This window comes from Malaclemys terrapin, chromosome 2, assembly GCF_027887155.1.
Source record: "Malaclemys terrapin pileata isolate rMalTer1 chromosome 2, rMalTer1.hap1, whole genome shotgun sequence".
NCBI lineage: Eukaryota > Metazoa > Chordata > Testudines > Emydidae > Malaclemys > Malaclemys terrapin.
The window spans coordinates 32,506,909-32,525,042 of record NC_071506.1 but is presented as its reverse complement, the minus strand read 5'-3'; the positions used below and the strand labels follow the sequence as shown (position 1 = coordinate 32,525,042).

General features: G+C 47.5%; 1 protein-coding gene across 2 annotated transcripts in view; it reads right to left on the bottom strand.

Annotated features, from left to right (window-relative positions):
- RSPO2 (R-spondin 2) overlaps positions 1–17,896 on the bottom strand; it is a 173,951-nt gene extending 156,055 nt beyond the window's left edge. Inside the window, exons 1-2 of one of the 2 annotated variants that reach the window (XM_054018730.1) lie at positions 17,536–17,896; positions 17,053–17,356 (exon numbers count right to left, since the gene is read on the bottom strand). In XM_054018730.1, the coding sequence (XP_053874705.1) occupies positions 17,053–17,146 (94 nt within the window). In that variant the 5' untranslated portion in view covers positions 17,147–17,356; positions 17,536–17,896. Of the gene's footprint in view, positions 1–17,052; positions 17,408–17,535 lie in introns of those variants that run through there. The other variant, XM_054018731.1, reaches the window with a different exon arrangement.
- Between the last annotated feature and the right edge of the window lie 238 nt (positions 17,897–18,134).

Here is an 18,134-nt window from a genome sequence, read left to right as displayed (position 1 = left end):
AAGCCAGCACTGTGTAACCAGGCAGATCACCAGCAAGTGCTCCATTGACCACAGTTTGGTAATTCTAGATCAGAGTCACAAGTGCATCTTAGAATTTGAGATGTCGGAGACAGACCTATCCAAGGTCAGGGGGAGGGATTAGCTTCTCACACCCTGGTGATGGCCTTGGAGGCTGTCAGAAATCCCCTTAATCTCTGGAGGAAAAAAAATCTGATATTTACCTGAAGCTAAATCAGATTCTTGTGAAATCCCAAGGGTTCTAAGGCAGTTAGAGGTGTTGTCTCCCTGCCATACTTAGGGGCTTAGCTTTCACGCCAGCCTCCAACTAGTAGGTGTGTTGAAATCTGAAGCTTCAGTCTGTCAAAAGAACCCACCCACCCCCTCACCACAGAGCCTCCTGGCTGCTACAAAGATACAGAGGAAGGCTGGCACTACTTTACACTTCTACCAGCCTTATTTTTCATCCTAATAAGCATTTCCAGAGCCTGACACTGTTGCTGTCAGCTTTTCCAAGCAGCAGCAGTGAGAAACCAGTTTGATTCGTCTCAGTTTCACTGCTCCTCAGATTCTGAATAGCAGTACTGAAAACTCATGAGACTGGTCACATCTCATTCTGGGGCAGTTTGGCAAGTCTCGAAGCATCGGTGTGAGCTGAAACAGTCAATCTGCACAGTTAGAGAAACAGCACTTCATCAGTTCATGCTTGATTCATGTTTGCAATGTTTCTTTGCAAACACAAGGGCTGAAAACTTACTGCATATGACAGCAGATTCTGATAAAATTGCCATTAAAGTTTCAGAATGGCTCCCTAGGATGGATTGGTCAAGCTCCAAGCATAGCCTTTCCCACCCTCTACACCAAACAATTTGTGAAGACGATTTAGTATGAAAGACTAGAGTCAGGTGAAATCAAAATTCTGTGACTCAAGTTATATAAAGACACAAAGTTAAAGCTGATGGAGACTCTTGATCCTAATCAGTTACTACACACTAGATCAGGGATCAGCAACCTTTGGCACACGGCATGTCAGGGAAATCCGCTGGTGGGACGAAATGGTTTGTTTACCTGCAGCGTCTGCAGGTTCGGCCAGCACATCCCTCGGCCCGCGCCGCTTCCTGCAGCCCCCATTAGCCTGGAACAGCAAACCGCAGCCAGTAGGAGCTGCAATCAGCTGAACCTGCAGACACTGCAGGTAAACAAACTGTCCTGGTCCGCCAGCAGATTTCCCTGACAGCCAAGTGCCAGAGGTTGCCGATCCCTGCACTAGATCATGGGTTATCATGGGTTAAATGACTGCTTCTTGGAGCAGCTAGTCCTGGAACCCACAAGAGGAGAGGCAATTCTTGATTTAGTACTAAGTGGAACACAGGATCTGGTCCAAGAGGTGAATATATCTGGACCACTTGGTAATAGTGACCATAATATAATTAAATTTAATATCCCTGTGGCAGGGAAAACACCACAGCAGCCCAACATTATAGCATTTAATTTCAGAAGGGGGGACTACACAAAAATGAGGAAGTTAGTTAAACAGAAATTAAAAGGTACAGTGTCAAAAGTAAAATCCTTGCAAGGTGCATGGAAACTTTTTAAAGAAACGTTAATAGAGGCTCAACTTAAATGTATACCGCAAATTAGAAAACATAGTAAGAGAACGAAAAAAGTGCCAACATGGCTAAACAACAAAGTAAAAGAAGCAGTGAGAGGCAAAAAGGCATCCTTTAAAAAGTGGAAGTTAAATCCTAATGAGAAATATAGAAAGGAGCATAAACTCTGGCAAATGAAGAGTAAAAATATAATTAGGAAGTCCATAAAAGAATTTGAAGAACAGCTAACCAAAGACTCAAAAAGTATTAGCAAAAAAATTTTTAAGTACGTCAGAAGCAGGAAGCCTGCTAAACAACCTGTGGGGCCACTGGACAATCGAGATGTTAAAGGAGCACTCAAGGATGATAAGACCATTGCGGAGAAACTAAATTAATTCTTCGCATGGTCTTCACGGTTGAGGATGTGAGGAAGATTCCCAAACCTGAGCCATTCTTTTTCGGTGACAAATCTGAGGAACTGTCCCAGATTGAGGTGTCATTAGAGGAGGTTTTGGAACAAATTGATAAACTAAATAATAATAAGTCACCAGGACCAAATGGTATTCACCCAAGAGTTCTGAAGGAACTCAAATGTGAAACTGCAGAACTACTAACTGTAGTCTGTAATCTATCATTTAAATCAGCTTCTGTACCAAATGACTAGAGGACAGCTAATGTGATGCCAATTTTTAAAAAAGGGCTTCAGAGGTGATTCCGGCAGTTACAGGCCGGTAAGTCTGACTTCAGTATTGGACAAACTGGTTGAAATTATAGTAAAGAACAAAATTGTCAGACATATAGATGAACATAATTTGTTGGGGAAGAGTCAAAATGGTTTTTGTAAAGGGAAATCATGCCTCACCAATCTACTACAATTCTTTGAGGGGGTCAACAAGCATGTGGACAAGGGGGATCCAGTCGATATAGTGTACTTAGATTTTCAGAAAGCCTTTGACAAGGTCCCTCACCAAAGGCTCTTAAGCAAGGTAAGCTGTCATGGGATAACAGGGAAGGTCCTCTTATGGATTGGTAACTGGTTAAAAGATAGTGAAAAAAGTGTAGGAATAAATGGTGAGTTTTCAGAATGGAGAGATGTAAATAGTGGTGTCCCCCAGGGGCATGTAGTGGGCCCAGTCCTATTCAACATATTCATAAATGATTTGGAAAAAGGAGTAAACAGTGAGGTGGCAAAATTTTTAGATCATATAAAACTACTCAAGATAGTTAAGTCCCACGCAGACTGCGAAGAGCTACAAAAGGATCTTTCAAAACTGGGTGACTGGGCAACAAAACAGCAGATGAAATTCAGTGTTGATAAATTCAAAGTAATGTACATTGGAAAACATAATCCCAACTATACATATAAAATGATGAGGTCTAAATTAGCTGTTCCCACTCAAGAAAGAGATCTTGGAGTCATTGTGGATAGTTCTCTGAAAACATCCACTCAATGTGCAGCAGCAGTCAAAAAAACCAAACAAACAGAATATTGGGAATTATTAAGAAAGGGATAGATAATAAGACATTAAATATCATATTGCCTCTATATAAATCCATGGTACACCCACATTTTGAATGCTGCGTGCAGATGTGGTCACCCCATCTCAAAAGAAATGGATTGGAATTGGAAAAGGTTCAAAAAAGGGCAACAAAAATTATTAGGGGTATGGAACGACTGCCATATGAGGAGAGATTAATAAGACTGGGAGTTTTCAGCTTGGAAAGAGACGACTAAGGGGGGATATGATAGAGGTTTATAAAATCATGACTTGTGTGGCGAAAGTAAATAAGCAAGTGTTATTTACTCCTTCTCATAACACAAGAACTACCGTCACCAAATGAAATCAATAGGCAGCAGATTTAAAACAAACAGAAGGAAGTTTTTCACACTATGCACAGTCAACTTGTGGAACTCCTTGCCAGAGGATGTTGTGAAGGCCAAGACTATATAACAGGGTTCACAAAAGAACTAGATAAGTTAATGGAGGATAGGTCCATCAATAGCTATTAGCCAGAATGGACTGGAATGGTGTCCCTAGCCTCTGTTTGCCAGAAGCTGGGAATGGGTGATGGGATGGATCACTTGATGATTACCTATTCTGTTCATTCCTTCTGGAGCACCTGGCATTGGCCACTGTCAGAAGACAGGATACTGAGCTAGATGGACCTTTGATCTGCCCCAGTATGGCCGTTCTTATGGGTTCTCAATCTGGGAGAATAACAACCAAGTTTCAGGGGGTTGTGACCAGCCTCCCTATTTAATAGCTATATGGAGGAGGCGGGGGGGGGGGGGGCGGTGTCCTAAAACTTTTTTCTGTTATAACATAGTGTCGCAGTATGGAAAATTGAAAACCACTTCACTAGATCTGTGCAAAAACAACCTGTATTGCTTGATTAAGAAAAACTACTATCCTTGCTTTTACAAGGAAATGCCTCAACTCTAGAAAAATATAGTGAGAGTTCTCTTGTAATCAATGTAATAAAAAAGTAGATCCCTAATCTTCTGATTTCTCTCTACTGCAGCTAAGGGCATGTCTACATTACAAGTTAAGTCAACTTAATGTAAGGCCTGGTCTACACTACGACTTTAATTCGGATTTATCAGCTTTAATTCGAATTAACCCTGCAACCGTCCACACAACGACGCTATTTATTTCGATGTAAAGGGCCCTTTAAATCGATTTCTGTACTCCACCCTGACGAGCGGAGTAGTGCCAAAATCGATTTTAGCAATTCGAATTAGGGTTAGTGTGGCCGCAATTCGATGGTATTGGCCTCCGGGAGCTATCCCACAGTGCAGTGCATCATTGTGACCGCTCTGGACAGCAATCTAAACTCGGATGCACTGGCCAGGTAGACAGGAAAAGCCCCGTGAACATTTGAATTCCATTTCCTGTTTGCCCAGCGTGGAGAGCACAGGTGACCACAGATAGCTCATCAGCACAGGTAACCATGCAGGCTGATAATCGAAAAAGAGCACCAGCATGGACCGTGAGGGAGGTACTGGATCTGATCGCTGTATGGGGAGAGGATTCAGTGCTTGCAGAACTTCGTTCTAAAAGACGAAATGCAAAAACTTTTGAAAAAATCTCCAAGGGCATGATGGAGAGAGGCCACAATAGGGACTCAGATCAGTGCCGCGTGAAAGTGAAGGAGCTCAGACAAGCCTATCAAAAAACAAAGGAGGCAAACGGTCGCTCCGGGTCAGAGCCGTGGACATGCCGCTTCTACGCCAAGCTGCATGCAATTCTAGAGGGGGCTGCCACCACTACCCCACCTGTGTTCGTGGATTCTGGGTCGGGGATAGTCTCGACGCCTGAGGATTCTGCCGATGGGGTAGAGGATGAGGATGAGGAGGAGGATGAGCTTGCAGAGAGCACACAGCACTCCATTCTCCCCAACAGCCAGGATCTTTTTCTCACCCTGACTGAAGTACCCTCCCAAGCCTCCCAAGCCAGTACCCAAGACTCTGACCCCATGGAAGGGACCTCAGGTGAGTTTACCTTTTAAAATATAAAACTTGTTTTAAAAGCAAACGGTTTTTAATGATTACTTTGCCTGACTTTGCATTCGCGGTCAGTTCAGCTACTGGAAAAGTCTGTAGCTACTGGAAAAGTCTGTTAACGTGTATGGGGATGGAGCGGAAATCCTCCAGGGACATCTCCATGAAGCTCTCCTGGAGGTACTCCGAAAGCCTTGCCAGAAGGTTTCTGGGCAGTGCATCCTTATTCCCTCCTCCATGGTAGGACACTTGACCACGCCATGCTTGCAGCAAGTAATCTGGTATCATTGCCTGACAAAGCCTGGCAGCGTATGGTCCCGGTGTTTGCTGGCATTCAAGCAACATCCGTTCTTTATCTTGTTGTGTAATCCTCAGGAGAGTGATATCACTCCTGGTAACCTGGTTGAAATACGGGAACTTAATTAAGGGGACAGAGGTGGCCGTTCCTACTGGGCTGTTTGCCTGTGGCGGAAAATAAATCCTTCCCTGCAGTTAGCCAAGCGCAGATGGGAAATTGGCCCTGAGTTTTTCGCGTTTGGCTAGCAGGGATCTTCCCTGTTACCAGCCACGCGGTGGGGGGAGGGGTACCGTGATCATCCCAGAGAATTCATGGCGGGAGGGGGGCGGCGGCGGCCGGGGGGGGGGGTTAGTTTGGTGCCTGCAGGGATCTTCCCTGTTACCAGCCACGCGGTGGGGGGGAGGGGGTACAGCGATCATCCCAGAGAATTCATGGCGAGGGGGGGGGGTGGTTAGTTTGTTTTCTGGTGCTGCTGAATGTTAACAGAAAAACCGCAGCACTCTACTTGCCTGAAGGGGCCCAGACAAGCCCCGCCACACTGCCCCCCCCCCAACTGGCTGAGATTGGCCAGGCTTCTGCAGCACTCTACAAGCTATGCTTGGTATGTGGGAAAGGAGGGCGCAGAAGCTTACCATGGCCGCATGCAAGCCGAATTCTGTTGCCCAGACCTGTGATCTCTAGCAGCAAAGCCACAGGCACTCAGCATTAAGAGGCAAAATGCGACCTTGCACAGAAATCACATGTGCTATGTAATGTGAACAGTGTTGGTCACCGTGAAAGAGTATAAGCATTGTTCTGCAAAATGTAGCTTTTAAAACAATTCTCTCTTTTTTCCCCTCCGTACAGCAGCTGCAAATTCCTCAAGCCTCCCTCCTCCATCCCGAAGGTTATCACAGATAAGGCGTCGTAAGAAGAAAACGCGAGACGAGATGTTTTCGGAAATTATGGAATCCAGCCGCAGTGACAGAGCTCATGTGAATGAGTGGAAGGAAACAGTTTCAAAGTATAGGAAAGAAGTCAGTGAACGTGAGGACAGGAGGGACCAACGTGAAGAGAGGAGGGACCAACGTGAGGAGAGGAGAGACGCTCGAGATGAGAGGTGGCGGCAGGAAGACCAGAGGATGAAGGATGCAACGCTGGGGCTGCTCCGGCGTCTGGTGGAGGTTCAGGAACGGCTGCTGGAAAACAGACTGCCGCTTCAGCCCCTGTTCCACCCTCCCCCCTCCCCATGTTCCGTATCCTCCTCACCCAGACGTGTAAGAACGCGGGGGGGGGAGGCTCTGTACACCTTCCCATTCCACCCCAGTAGACAGCCCAAGCAAAAGGCTGTCATTTTTTTAACCTTTTCTTTGTGGCTTTTTCCTTCCCAGCAATCCTCCTCCCAAATACCACCCGGGTTCCCTCCCTCTTTTTCTAATCTATTAATAAAGAATAAATGATTTTTAAATGATAGTGACTTTATTTGGTTTGAAAGAAAGCTGGGGGAAGGGGCAGGGTGGGTTCCTTACAGAAAATCAGTCAATAAAGGGGGCGGGTTTTCATGAAGGAGAAACAAACAGATATTTCACACTGTAGCCTGGCCAGCCATGAAACTGGTTTTTAAAGCTTCTCTGATGCACAGCGCTTCATGGTGTGATCTTCTAATCGCCCTGGTGTCTGGCTGCGCGTAATCAGCAGCCAGGCGATTTGCCTCAGCCTCCCACCCCGCCATAAAGGTCTCCCCCTTACTTTCACAGAGATTGTGGAGCGCACAGCAAGCAGAAATAACAATGTGGAGATTTCTTTGGCTGAGGTCAGAGCGAGTCAATAATGATCTCCAGCGACCTTTTAAACGGCCAAATGCACATTCTACCACCATTCTGCACTTGCTTAGCCTGTAGTTAAACAGCTCCTGACTCCTGTCCAGGCTGCCTGTGTATGGCTTCATAAGCCATGGCATTAAGGGGTAGGCTGGGTCCCCAAGAATAACTATGGGCATTTCAACATCCCCAACGGTTATTTTCTGGTCCAGAAAGTAAGTCCCTTGCTGCAGCCCTTTAAACAGAGTAGTGTTCCTGAAGACGCGAGCGTCATGAACCCTTCCCGCCCAGCCCGCGTTGATGTTGGTGAAACGTCCCTTGTGATCCACAAGTGCTTGCAGCACCATTGAAAAGTACCCCTTGCGGTTTATGTACTCGGTGGCTTGGTGCTCCGGTGCCAAGATAGGGATATGGGTTCCGTCTATTGCCCCACCACAGTTAGGGAATCCCATTGCAGCAAAACCATCCACTATAGCCTGCACATTTCCCAGAGTCACAAACTTTCGTAGCAGCACCTGAGTGATTGCTTTGGCTACTTGCATCACAGCAGCCCCCACAGTAGATTTGCCCACTCCAAATTGATTCCCGACTGACTGGTAGCTGTCTGGCGTTGCAAGCTTCCACAGGGCTATCGCCACGCGCTTCTCAACTGTGAGGGCTGCTCTCATCTTGGTATTCTGGCGTTTCAGGGCAGGGGACAGCAAGTCACAAAGTTCCATGAAAGTGCCCTTACGCATGCGAAAGTTCCGCAGCCACTGGGAATCGTCCCAGACCTGCAACACTATGCGGTCCCACCAGTCTGTGCTTGTTTCCCTTGCCCAGAATCGGCGTTCCATGGATAGAATCTGCCCCATTAACAACATGATCTCCAAAGCTCCGGGGCCTGTGGTTTCACTGAATTCTGTATCCGTGTCCGTGTCCATGTCCTCATCATGCTTGTCGCTGCGCTGCCACCGCCGCTGCCTCCTCGCCTCGTTTTTCTGCTGAGCATAAACTCCACGAGAACGCGCGAGGTGTTTACAATATTCATGACTGCTGTCTTGAGCTCAGCGGGCTCCATGCTTGCCGTAGTATGGAGTCTGCAGTGTTCACCCACCCAGGAAAAAAGGCGCGAAAATGGTTGTCTGCCGTCCGTTGCTTTCATGCAGGGAGGGAGGGAGGGAGGAGGTGAGGCTGTACCCAGAACCACCTGCGACGATGTTTTTTGTCCCATCAGGCACTGGGATCTTAACCCACAATCCCAATGGGCGCGGGAGACTGCGGGAACTATGGGATAGCTATGGAAGTGCTACCCACAGTGCAACGGTGCAGAAATCGACGCTAGCCCCGGTACTTGGACGCACACCACCGAAGTAATGTGCTTAGTGTGGCCGCATTCATTTCGACTTTATGCAACCTGTTTTTCAAATCCGAATTATCTAAATTCGGATTAATCCCGTAGTGTAGACATACCCTAAGTTGACATCCAGCTGCTACAGTAATTAAGTCAGTGGTGCATGTCCACACCACGCTGATTGTATCGGTTGGGTGCGTCCTCACTAGCAGCACTTGCATCGATGTACAGAGCACTGCACCATGGGTGGCTATCTCACAGTGCAACTAGCTGCGGGGGGGGGGGGAGTTGGGAAGGGCTTGCAGTGCCTCATGGGACCAAAACATTGTCACAGGGCAGAAATAGGATCATGGCTTCGGCCTCCCAAGATGCAGTTTCTTCCCTCCCTCCCTCCCTACCCTGATATCAATAGCAAATAACCCATACTTTTCTCATGCCTTTTTTCGAAAGCCTGGCTTAGCCGTGCATACATCATAGCCTGAGAAGCATGGACCCGCTCAGCTGTGCACTCTCGTTGTGAGCATTACAAACAACTTGCGCCTTATCTTGCAGTATTTCCAGAGCTGAGACAGGAGCCGTCATGCAGAACATTGCAATGTCATTCAAGCAGCCCTGCTGCAAGCCATAGAATGAAACAATTCCCAATGAAGTGCTGTTTCTAGTCCCGGGAAACAAGCACTGACTGGTGGGATCGCACCATTTTGCAGCTATGGGATGATAAGCAGTGGCTGCAGAATTTCAAATGTGGAAGGTCACTTTCTAGGAACACTGTGCAGAGCTTTCCCCAGCCCTGAAGCACAACAACGCTAAAAATGAGACCTGCTCTTACAGTGGAGAAGCAAGTGGTGATCACTCTGTGGAAGCTTGCAATGCCAGACTGCTATAGGTAAGTGGGGAATCAATTCGGAGTTGGTAAATCCACAGTGGGAGATGTTGTGATCCAAGTGTGCAGGGCCATTAATCAACTTCTGCTAAGAAGGATAGTGACTCTGGACGACGTGCAGGACATAGTGGATGGTTTTGCCACGATGGGGTTCCCTAACTGCAATTTGGCAATAGATGGCATGCAATCCCTCTCTTGGTACCAGACCACCTAGCCAAAGAGTACATAAACTGAAAGGAGTACTTCTTGATGGTGTTGCAAGTGCTGGTGGATCACAGGGGGTGTTTCACTGACCTCAATGTGGGATGGCCAGGAAAGGTGCATGATGTGCGCCTCTTTTGGAACACAGGTCTGTCCAGAAAGCTGCAATCAGGGACTTCCTTTCCAGATCACAAAATAACCATTGATTATGTTGAAATGCCAATAAATGATCCTGGGAGACCCAGCCTATCCCTTGCTCCCATGGCTCCTGAAGCCATACACTGGTTGCCTGGACAGCGGTAAGGAGTTGTTCAACAATAGGCTGAGCAAGTGCAGAATGGTGGTGGAATATGCCTTTGGATGTTAAAAGGGTTGCTGGTGCAGTTTGCTTACTAGGTTACGCCTCAGTGAAAGCAATATCCCCATTGTTATCGCTGCATGTTGCGTGCTCCATAATATCTGTGAGGCAAAGAGAGAGAAGCTTATGCGGGGGCGGGGCATGGAAATAGGTTGGCAGCTAATTTTGAGTGGCCAGATACCCAGCAAGGAGCTCTGCATCTCCAGGAAGTTTTGAAAACCCATTTCAATAACGAGCCACAGTAACGTCGCCGCGTATCTGTGTTGTGCCTTCCCGTACCATCCCCTCCATTGCATCAGTTTCCTTGTACCCCTTCTATTCCCCCAAAACCTCCATGATTGGAATAAATAAAGAGCATTTCATTCTCAAAATGTTGACTTTTATTGCACGAACAAAGAAACTGAAAGAACAGAAAAATAATTTAATCTTGGACAAACGGTGTGATAAAATTGGGAGGGGAGAAACCAAGTCAGCTTGTCTGTGAAAGCAGAGTACTCTTGCCCATCAAATGTCTTTGAATGGCTGACTTTTGTTCTTAGTACCCTCTCCCAGTGTTGAGTGGAAAGAATACTGAACTTCCCCTCCCCCCACCTCCTGGAACGTTTGGGAGAAGGGGATTGGGAACAGGGTGATGCTTGCAGGCAGTTCTGCAGAGGGAGTCAAACTGCATTTCTTGAAGCTCAACCAGATGCCTCAACATGTCTGATTGGTCCTTCATAATCTGCAGCATCGCATCCTGAGTGGCATGCTCCTGGGATCCTCTCCTGCTGTCCATGTCCAGTTTTTCAGACAATGAAATCCTCCAGGTTCTTAACTCCATGTAAGCTGTCCCAGAAGTGGTGATTATCTCACTGAACATGTCATCATGCATTCTCTTTTTCCATGTTCAATCTGTAAAAGCCTTTCCGCCGGTATGGAGGATGTGCTGAAGGCCAAGCCTTCCACTGTAAGGCAGGCCGAGCACAAGGCAACCACTGTCAGTTATACCCTGGGTCTAGTACAAAGTTGCTATTTAAAAAACACTCCCCTTATTATACTCAAGTGGAAGCCAGAATATAATCAGAATCACTAGCTATTCAACAAACTGGTTTGCTGTTTCAGCCTTGGTGAGTATGGCCCAGAAGCTTGTGCTGCAACTTGTGGGAAACCCACGTCGGGAGCACAGGTGGGCAGATGGACAATAACCCCTCCCCCTAGCAACATGGATGTTGCTCTGAGACCTGAGACCAGCATTAAGCCTTCCAAATTGTGGTCTTCATCCAAGGCAGCTCCGAGGGAGGGGTGGTTTGCAGCCACGAGAGAACACAGGAAGCCCAGGCCCCTTCCCTGAATGTTGGTGGTAATAGTCATGCTGGACTTGCAGAATCTGAGGTCAGTGCTGACCCCTGCCAACCAAACCATCAGCATGTTAGGAAAAGTGTGGTTGAGGGACCCAGAAGTCACCATACATGGTGGATCACATGCTCTATTGTTTCCAGTATGAGCACTTGTAATGAACACTTCCACTGTCTCCCCTAGGTGACCCTATGTGATATCAGTTTTCTGAGGGTAACAGAGGTGGCAAGGGAGCAGATGCTGTAAGCGTCTGGATACAGACTTGGTCCTCATCTGCTATGCCGTGTACCGCAATGATGCCAGCAGAGTTAATATTGGAGTGGCATGGGAAAGTGTTCCACTGTAGTGGAAGAAATAAGGCAGCCCTCCCCAAAAACTGTCTGCAAAGGATTACAGAGTACCTGCATGAAAGTTTCCTAGAGATCTCCATGGAGGATTCCCAGGCCATCCCTGTGCACATAAACAGTCTTTTCTGGGGGGGGCACCCTCTACTTAGCTGGAGCAGCCACTGGGAAGCAGATACCCACTGCACCTCACTTTTTCTTCAGATTAAACATAAAATATAAGAGCATATAACCCCTACAGTTTGATTGGAATTGCATACTTACCAGAAGTGCCTTCCCTGGCATCACACTCAGCCACGATGCTGTCCTACAACCAGCTGGGCTCCAGGGTTAAAAATAGCTCCTGGCTCTCGGAGAGAATGGATCCATCTCTTGCCTGTCTCCCTTTCTCCTCCTCCTCTTCCTCACCCAGAATGTCCTCCTCATTGTTGCCTGAGGTGGCCCCGGACTCAGACTCCTTGGAGGTATCCACACTGCATTTGGGGGTAGTGGTGGGGTTGCCACCGAGAATCGCATGCAGATCATTGTAGAAGCAGTATGTCTGTGGTGCAGAATGAGAATAACTGTTCACCTCCCTTGTCTTCTGGCATGCCTGCTGAAGTTCTTTGATTTTCATGCAGCACTGCTGTGTGTCCCTGGTGTTGCCCTTCTTCCCCATTCCCTGCGCAATCTTTTCATTGATGTCTACATTTCTTCAGTTGGGTCGGAGCTGTGTCTGCACAGACTCTTCTCCCCACAGACCTATAATATCCACCATCTCCTGTGTACTCCAGGCTGCAGCACATTTGGGGCATTGAGTCACCATGATCAGCTGGGTTGGCAAGTTGTCCACGCTGATCAAACAGGAAATGGGAACTCAAAAGTTCCCGGGGTTTTAACAGGGGAGGAGCTGTTTCCTGTGTACATGGCTGCTGTGCAGCAGAGTTGAAAACGATCTCCAGAGCAGTCACAGTGGAGCATTGTGGGACACCTTCTGGAGGCCAATTCACTGTGTCTTCTCTTCTCCAGACTAAACAAAAAACTTTGAGTACAGAATTTTTCCCATTTTGCATTGGGATGAACCCATGATCTTTCCAGGTTTTTCATGATTCAGAGGAGGGACTTGAACCTCAGTCTCCCACATCCTAATTGAGTGCCATAGCCACTGGGCTCTTGGCTGTTATAGGTAGTATCACCTCCCTATTACTGTTCAGTATTCACCTATTAATACATCCAAGTACCATATTAGACCTTTTGTCACAGCATCACATTATAGCCTGGTTATCTATAATGACCATCAAGTCCTTTTCAGAGTCACTGCTTTCCAGAACCCAATCCCTTATCCTGTAAGTAAGAATGCTGTTCCTAGATGTTTTAAGATAATTTTGGTTTGAAGCTTTTGATCTCTCATGTGTCCCTGATGCTGGAGATTCACTCAAATGCATAATGCAATAAACTGCTCAACCCCAAGAGATGTTATTTTGACACTGGCTGCAATTGGTAAGGCACACAAGACAAGCCTGGTGACCACTAAGGGAGATAAGAATAGGGACCTGAAAACAACCCAAGGCATTATAAGACCAGTGTAAAAGCACTTAGGTAAGTAAGTATCCAAGAGAACTGCAAAATTCAATTATGCCTTACAAATCAAGAAAGGGAAAAGAGATACTTTGGTATACAAGATTAGTCTACTGGCATTTCACCTATATTACTTTAAAATATGTTTTAAAACAGTTTCTGCAGGAAGAGTAAACAATCTTCCTAGTAAATCCTAGCTTTGAGACACCCTCGGACAAAGACTTCCCACTCCCATAATAAGAGTATTGATATGAATTAACCATAGCAAATAATATTTTAGTGTTGCAGCAGAAAACTATTAGGTGTAGAGAAATGACAGTGTAAGTTAGATATGTTTATTTATAACTTTTTTTTTCCTGTTGCATTAATAGAAATCTCTTGATTGAGGAATTTAAAGAATAAATTTCTGATTTTATATTGTTTAATTGACTAACAACATGAAATCAATCCCTGTTAGGAATCAAACTTTAAACCTCTAATTTTTCATCCACTTTTATTATATTATGTTGCATAATTTGGTCTGGGATGGGAAAGGGGGAGAAGGAGGAAGGAAAACATATGATCAGCTTTCTCCAGTATTTACTATACTCTCCTGGAAATGCTAGCTATAAACCCCATTTCCTATGAACAGAAATACAGATCCACAGGTCATTGTCCAGATTTTTAAAATGCTTTGTTTTTTAAAATCAGTTAATATGATAGATTTGCTTGACATTCCAAACTGGATGTAATTAATTCCTACTGCATAGGAGAAATGATCTATGCCAAGAATTTTATTTAATTACGAAAACGATATTATGGAGCATCTGAGATCACATACTATTCATAATAGAATGCCAGAAAAGTTCTAACTGCCAGTACCCCACAGTGAATGCCTGATTATTTACAGATGGGAAATGGAAAAATTGTAAAATTACAGAAATTTTGAATCCTGAACTCAGACATTACTTTGGTCTGTATGTTGCATGGTAAATGCCAATTAAGATTTCAAATATATTCACAGATCTTGCCTTTCACTCTTATCATCAGACATTTTTATTTCTTTAAAGTTTATTAACTGAAACTATATTGCATTCTCCTCAGTCCAAAATGAAAGCCTTAGGTGATAGCACAAAACAGATCCAGTAAGTCAACTGTCAATAGCAATGTTATTTCACAAGTAATCAACTGTCCATCAAGAAACTAATTTAAATCAATCTCCTTTGGGAAAGCCAGTTGTCCAACAAGTACAACAATTGGTCTAAGATCAATCAGTGAACACGAGATCAATTAAAACCAGCTTAAGTTTTTGTAGGGGGACAATTCATGCAACTCAAGTTAGATCTCTATTCATTTCTATACTCCCACAATGCAATCCTTAAGCTGTGTTGTAAAGCAGAAATACTACTATCACTCTCCACTGTCTAGCCAGCACTCTAAGTAGTTCCACATTTAATTAAAGACACAGTATACCCTTTGTTAGCACAGATAGTCAGGCTGGTCACTTTAAAGGACTGCTGCAGTTTTAGCCATGAATACAAAAATGTAATTCTGCAAACCATCTGTTGGAAAAACATCAGAACTAAATAATTTTACATTGTAATTTTGACCCACTCAGAAGTTTACATGTGCCTGAAAGTATAAGCCTCTTCTGCTTTGCGGTTTATTAGGACTTATTTTTGCTAAGCACTGGAGATGTTAACAGGTTTACCAATAACCTTTTGGTTACAATGTCTTATGAAATGTGAGAAGCAGTAGTTGAATTATCAGATTTTCTGTTGTTCTTAACTATGCGGGGAGGGGAGAGAAGAGTGGGGAAAGTGAAAACGAATATAACTACTTACGTTTAGATAGATACCTATAGTTGTCCTAGATGAGGGCAAGACCCAGAAAAAAACAACTCTGAAATTCTGAGAGAAGATGCAGTAACACTTTTGTCCACATGGGTGCTGTAATGACATATTCCACAACACCAATAACTAATCTCTAGCAATTCCAGTTTTTGAAAACCTCTAATATTTGGAAGCAAAACAAATTAAGACTTTGTGATAATTCTCTAAAATGCATTCCTCATACAAAATCATCTTTCTGTGTGTCATTAAGGTGTACTGCAAGAAACTCACTATTTAAAAAGCAAGAATCCCTCTTAAAACTTCTTAAATTGATTTATAAAAACGAATGTGTGCCAAAATCAATTATCAATCTCCTTACATTATGAAGTGCCCAAAACATTCCTTGAGACAATATAATGAGGAAACAAGACTCTAAACTGGATTTAATGACTCCCAACCTAAACAAGTATGTATTTAACAAAATCCTATTTTAGTCCCTGAAATACATTTAGATCCTTTTTTTTTTCAACTAAAAAAATTCTTTCATAGATATAAACCAATCATCCCTAACAGTATTGTGTAAAAACCTTTGACTGGTTTAAAACCAATTTACAGGGTAAATGACAAAGTAGTTTACTTCCGCTTGTAAATACAAGCTCATTAGTAGTTGTAGATCTATGCAAGGTAATAACTTCTGAAGGGTAAAATAATTTACCATGTGCAACTAATCACCATAGGCATAAGACCAGATCCCGCCTGTAAAACAAGCTCAGGCGTACTCGAGACTGAGAAGTGCTGCATCCGCTTGGCGGAGGGCATTAACTCAGTCCCGGAGTAGCAGAGCTAAAGTGAGAACAGTTTAACAGAGCAGTGAGAGGCAGGCAGAAGCGCTGTCCCCGGGAGAGCCAGAGGCAGGAACATTTCTCCATAAAGCCCGTTATAAACAGATCACCTCCCAGACTGGGCAGGAGAAGAGTCAGGACCTATTGACCTAGAATCACCAGCGCTGTCACGACTATCTCCTGGGACAAAGGGGAGTCTCTGGGGCTGCGGCAGGCGTTGCATGAAATTACTACGCGAACAATCAATAACCTGGTTCCTTCAGGTCCCAAGGAGAGAGGGGTCGCTCGCTCGCTCGCACACAGGCGGTTACCCGCTGGTTATCGCGGGGTCACTCATCAGCAGGGAGTGAGCGCTGGACTATGATTGTGGAGGTGAATGTAGATCACATGGCCATCAATGTACCTGCGGCTTCTAGATTCACTGCCCCTCTTTTCGCCAGCACATCTAATGTCCTGTACCTGGATCCAGCCCCGTTGGAGCTGGGATGGGCAGTCGCATCGCACCCGCAATGCTCCCCTTTCATTGAAGGGCTCCCGGCACCCAAACGACCCTATTCTAAATAGACCCCCGCCCCTGCAAACCGGGCGTCGCAGCGTACAGCGCCGATCCCCCGTTTCAGCTCGACCCTCTCCCCGCAGCAGAGAGCCAAGTTCAGCGCCTAGTCCCACGGCTCTCGCTGACAAATGCGTCCAAACGCAGGTCGGCTGGGATTTTCAACTCCCCGCCTGCAAACGGCTAACGGGGATTTCCTCCGGTTGGGACCAACCAGCCCACGGAGTTTCTCTGCGAGTTAGCGCAGCTCCGAAACCCTGAGGGGAGCGGGCACTCAAGGCAGGGCAGCTGAGGTGGTGCCTTCTCTCGATGGGGTTTTCATCCACCTGCCAGGCAGCCGTGAGCTGCCTGGCAGTTCCGTGGGGAGGACGAGAGCGACTGCACCTCCCGGGCCAGCTCGGGGGAGCGGGCAGGACGCACTTGCTGCTCCCCAATAAGTCACTTTAGACTAAGGCTGCGCAGCGCCACGAGCGCACACTCCCTCCTCCCGGGGAGCTCGCAGGTCCCCGGCCGCGCGTGCGGGACAAGCGCTCCCACCCCGCGCGCGGACGCGGACCCGGACCCAGCCGCAGCCGGCCCCGGCTGGGCAGAGGGGCAGCCGCCGGCGGTCCGCACAGCCCCGGGGGAGCAGTGGGTGCCACGCTACTGACCTCTCTTGCTGCGTCTCCAGCGGCTGGCTTGGCAGTGGCTGTAATCCATACAGTTCAGGACGAGCAAGGCAAAGGAGAAGAGGCGAAACTGCATCCTGGGCGGCGAGGGTGGGCAGCTTCTCTCAGAGGGAGCAAATCAGCCGGCTGGCGGGGCCGGGGCAGGCGCCGCGGGGAGCGGAGGTGCCAGGCTGAGCGCGGGGGGCCGCCGCAGTAGGGTCCGGTCCGGTTGCGGAGTCACCACCCGCGGGCCGCTCCCTTGCCCAGGCGCTGCGAACTGGCAGCAGCTCCCAGCATCTCCTTTGATCTGCAGACAAGGAGCAGAGCGGGGTGGGTGTGGGTGTGGGTGTGGGTGTGTGGGGGGGGGTTAGTCCCACCCTCCCTGCCTGCACCGAGGCCACGGGGACGACCCGCCAAGAGCCACAACTCTGCCCCAGGTGGCTGCACTCAGAGAGCACGGGGCAGGCTCTGGCGCACGGTCCGTACCTTCAGCGCCGAGCAAGCAGCGGAGCGGCCCCTCCAGCCATCCTGCGGCAGCGAGTCAGGGAAGCGGCGCCCCTCGGCTCCCCGGGACTCCGCTAGCAACACGTGGGCAGGCGAAGTTTGGGAGCCGCTCAGCTGAGGGGCTTGGGGGCTCCGCGGGGCGGCCGGAGAAGCTGCCTGGCTGGGAGGTGAACAGGCGGGTTTTGCAACGTGCCTCTCGCCAGCCCCCCGCCTCTGCTGGGGAGCAACCAGGGGCGCTGCCGCCCCACGAGTCCGGCTGCGTCTCGCCTCCCGGCCCTTTTATCCCCGCACTCCGGCTGTGACGTGGGGGCTGCCCGCGGGGCAGAGTCACCCTCGCCCTCCGCAGCCGGGGCTGTGCGGGGCGCGCCAGAGGGATGCGCTGGGGGCTGGAGGCTGCAGTAAGTAGGTGGTGCTGTGGTCCACAGCATCTCGGAGCGGCCCCGGCGCCCCTTCTGCCAGGTCCTAGCGCCGCGGGGCGCTGTGGTGCCTCAGGGTCCTAAAGCCCTATGCGTGTCAGCCTCCCTCCCCCGGGTTTGAATGGCAAACTCCTCAGCCTAGAGGCTCTCCTCCTCCGCAGGGGC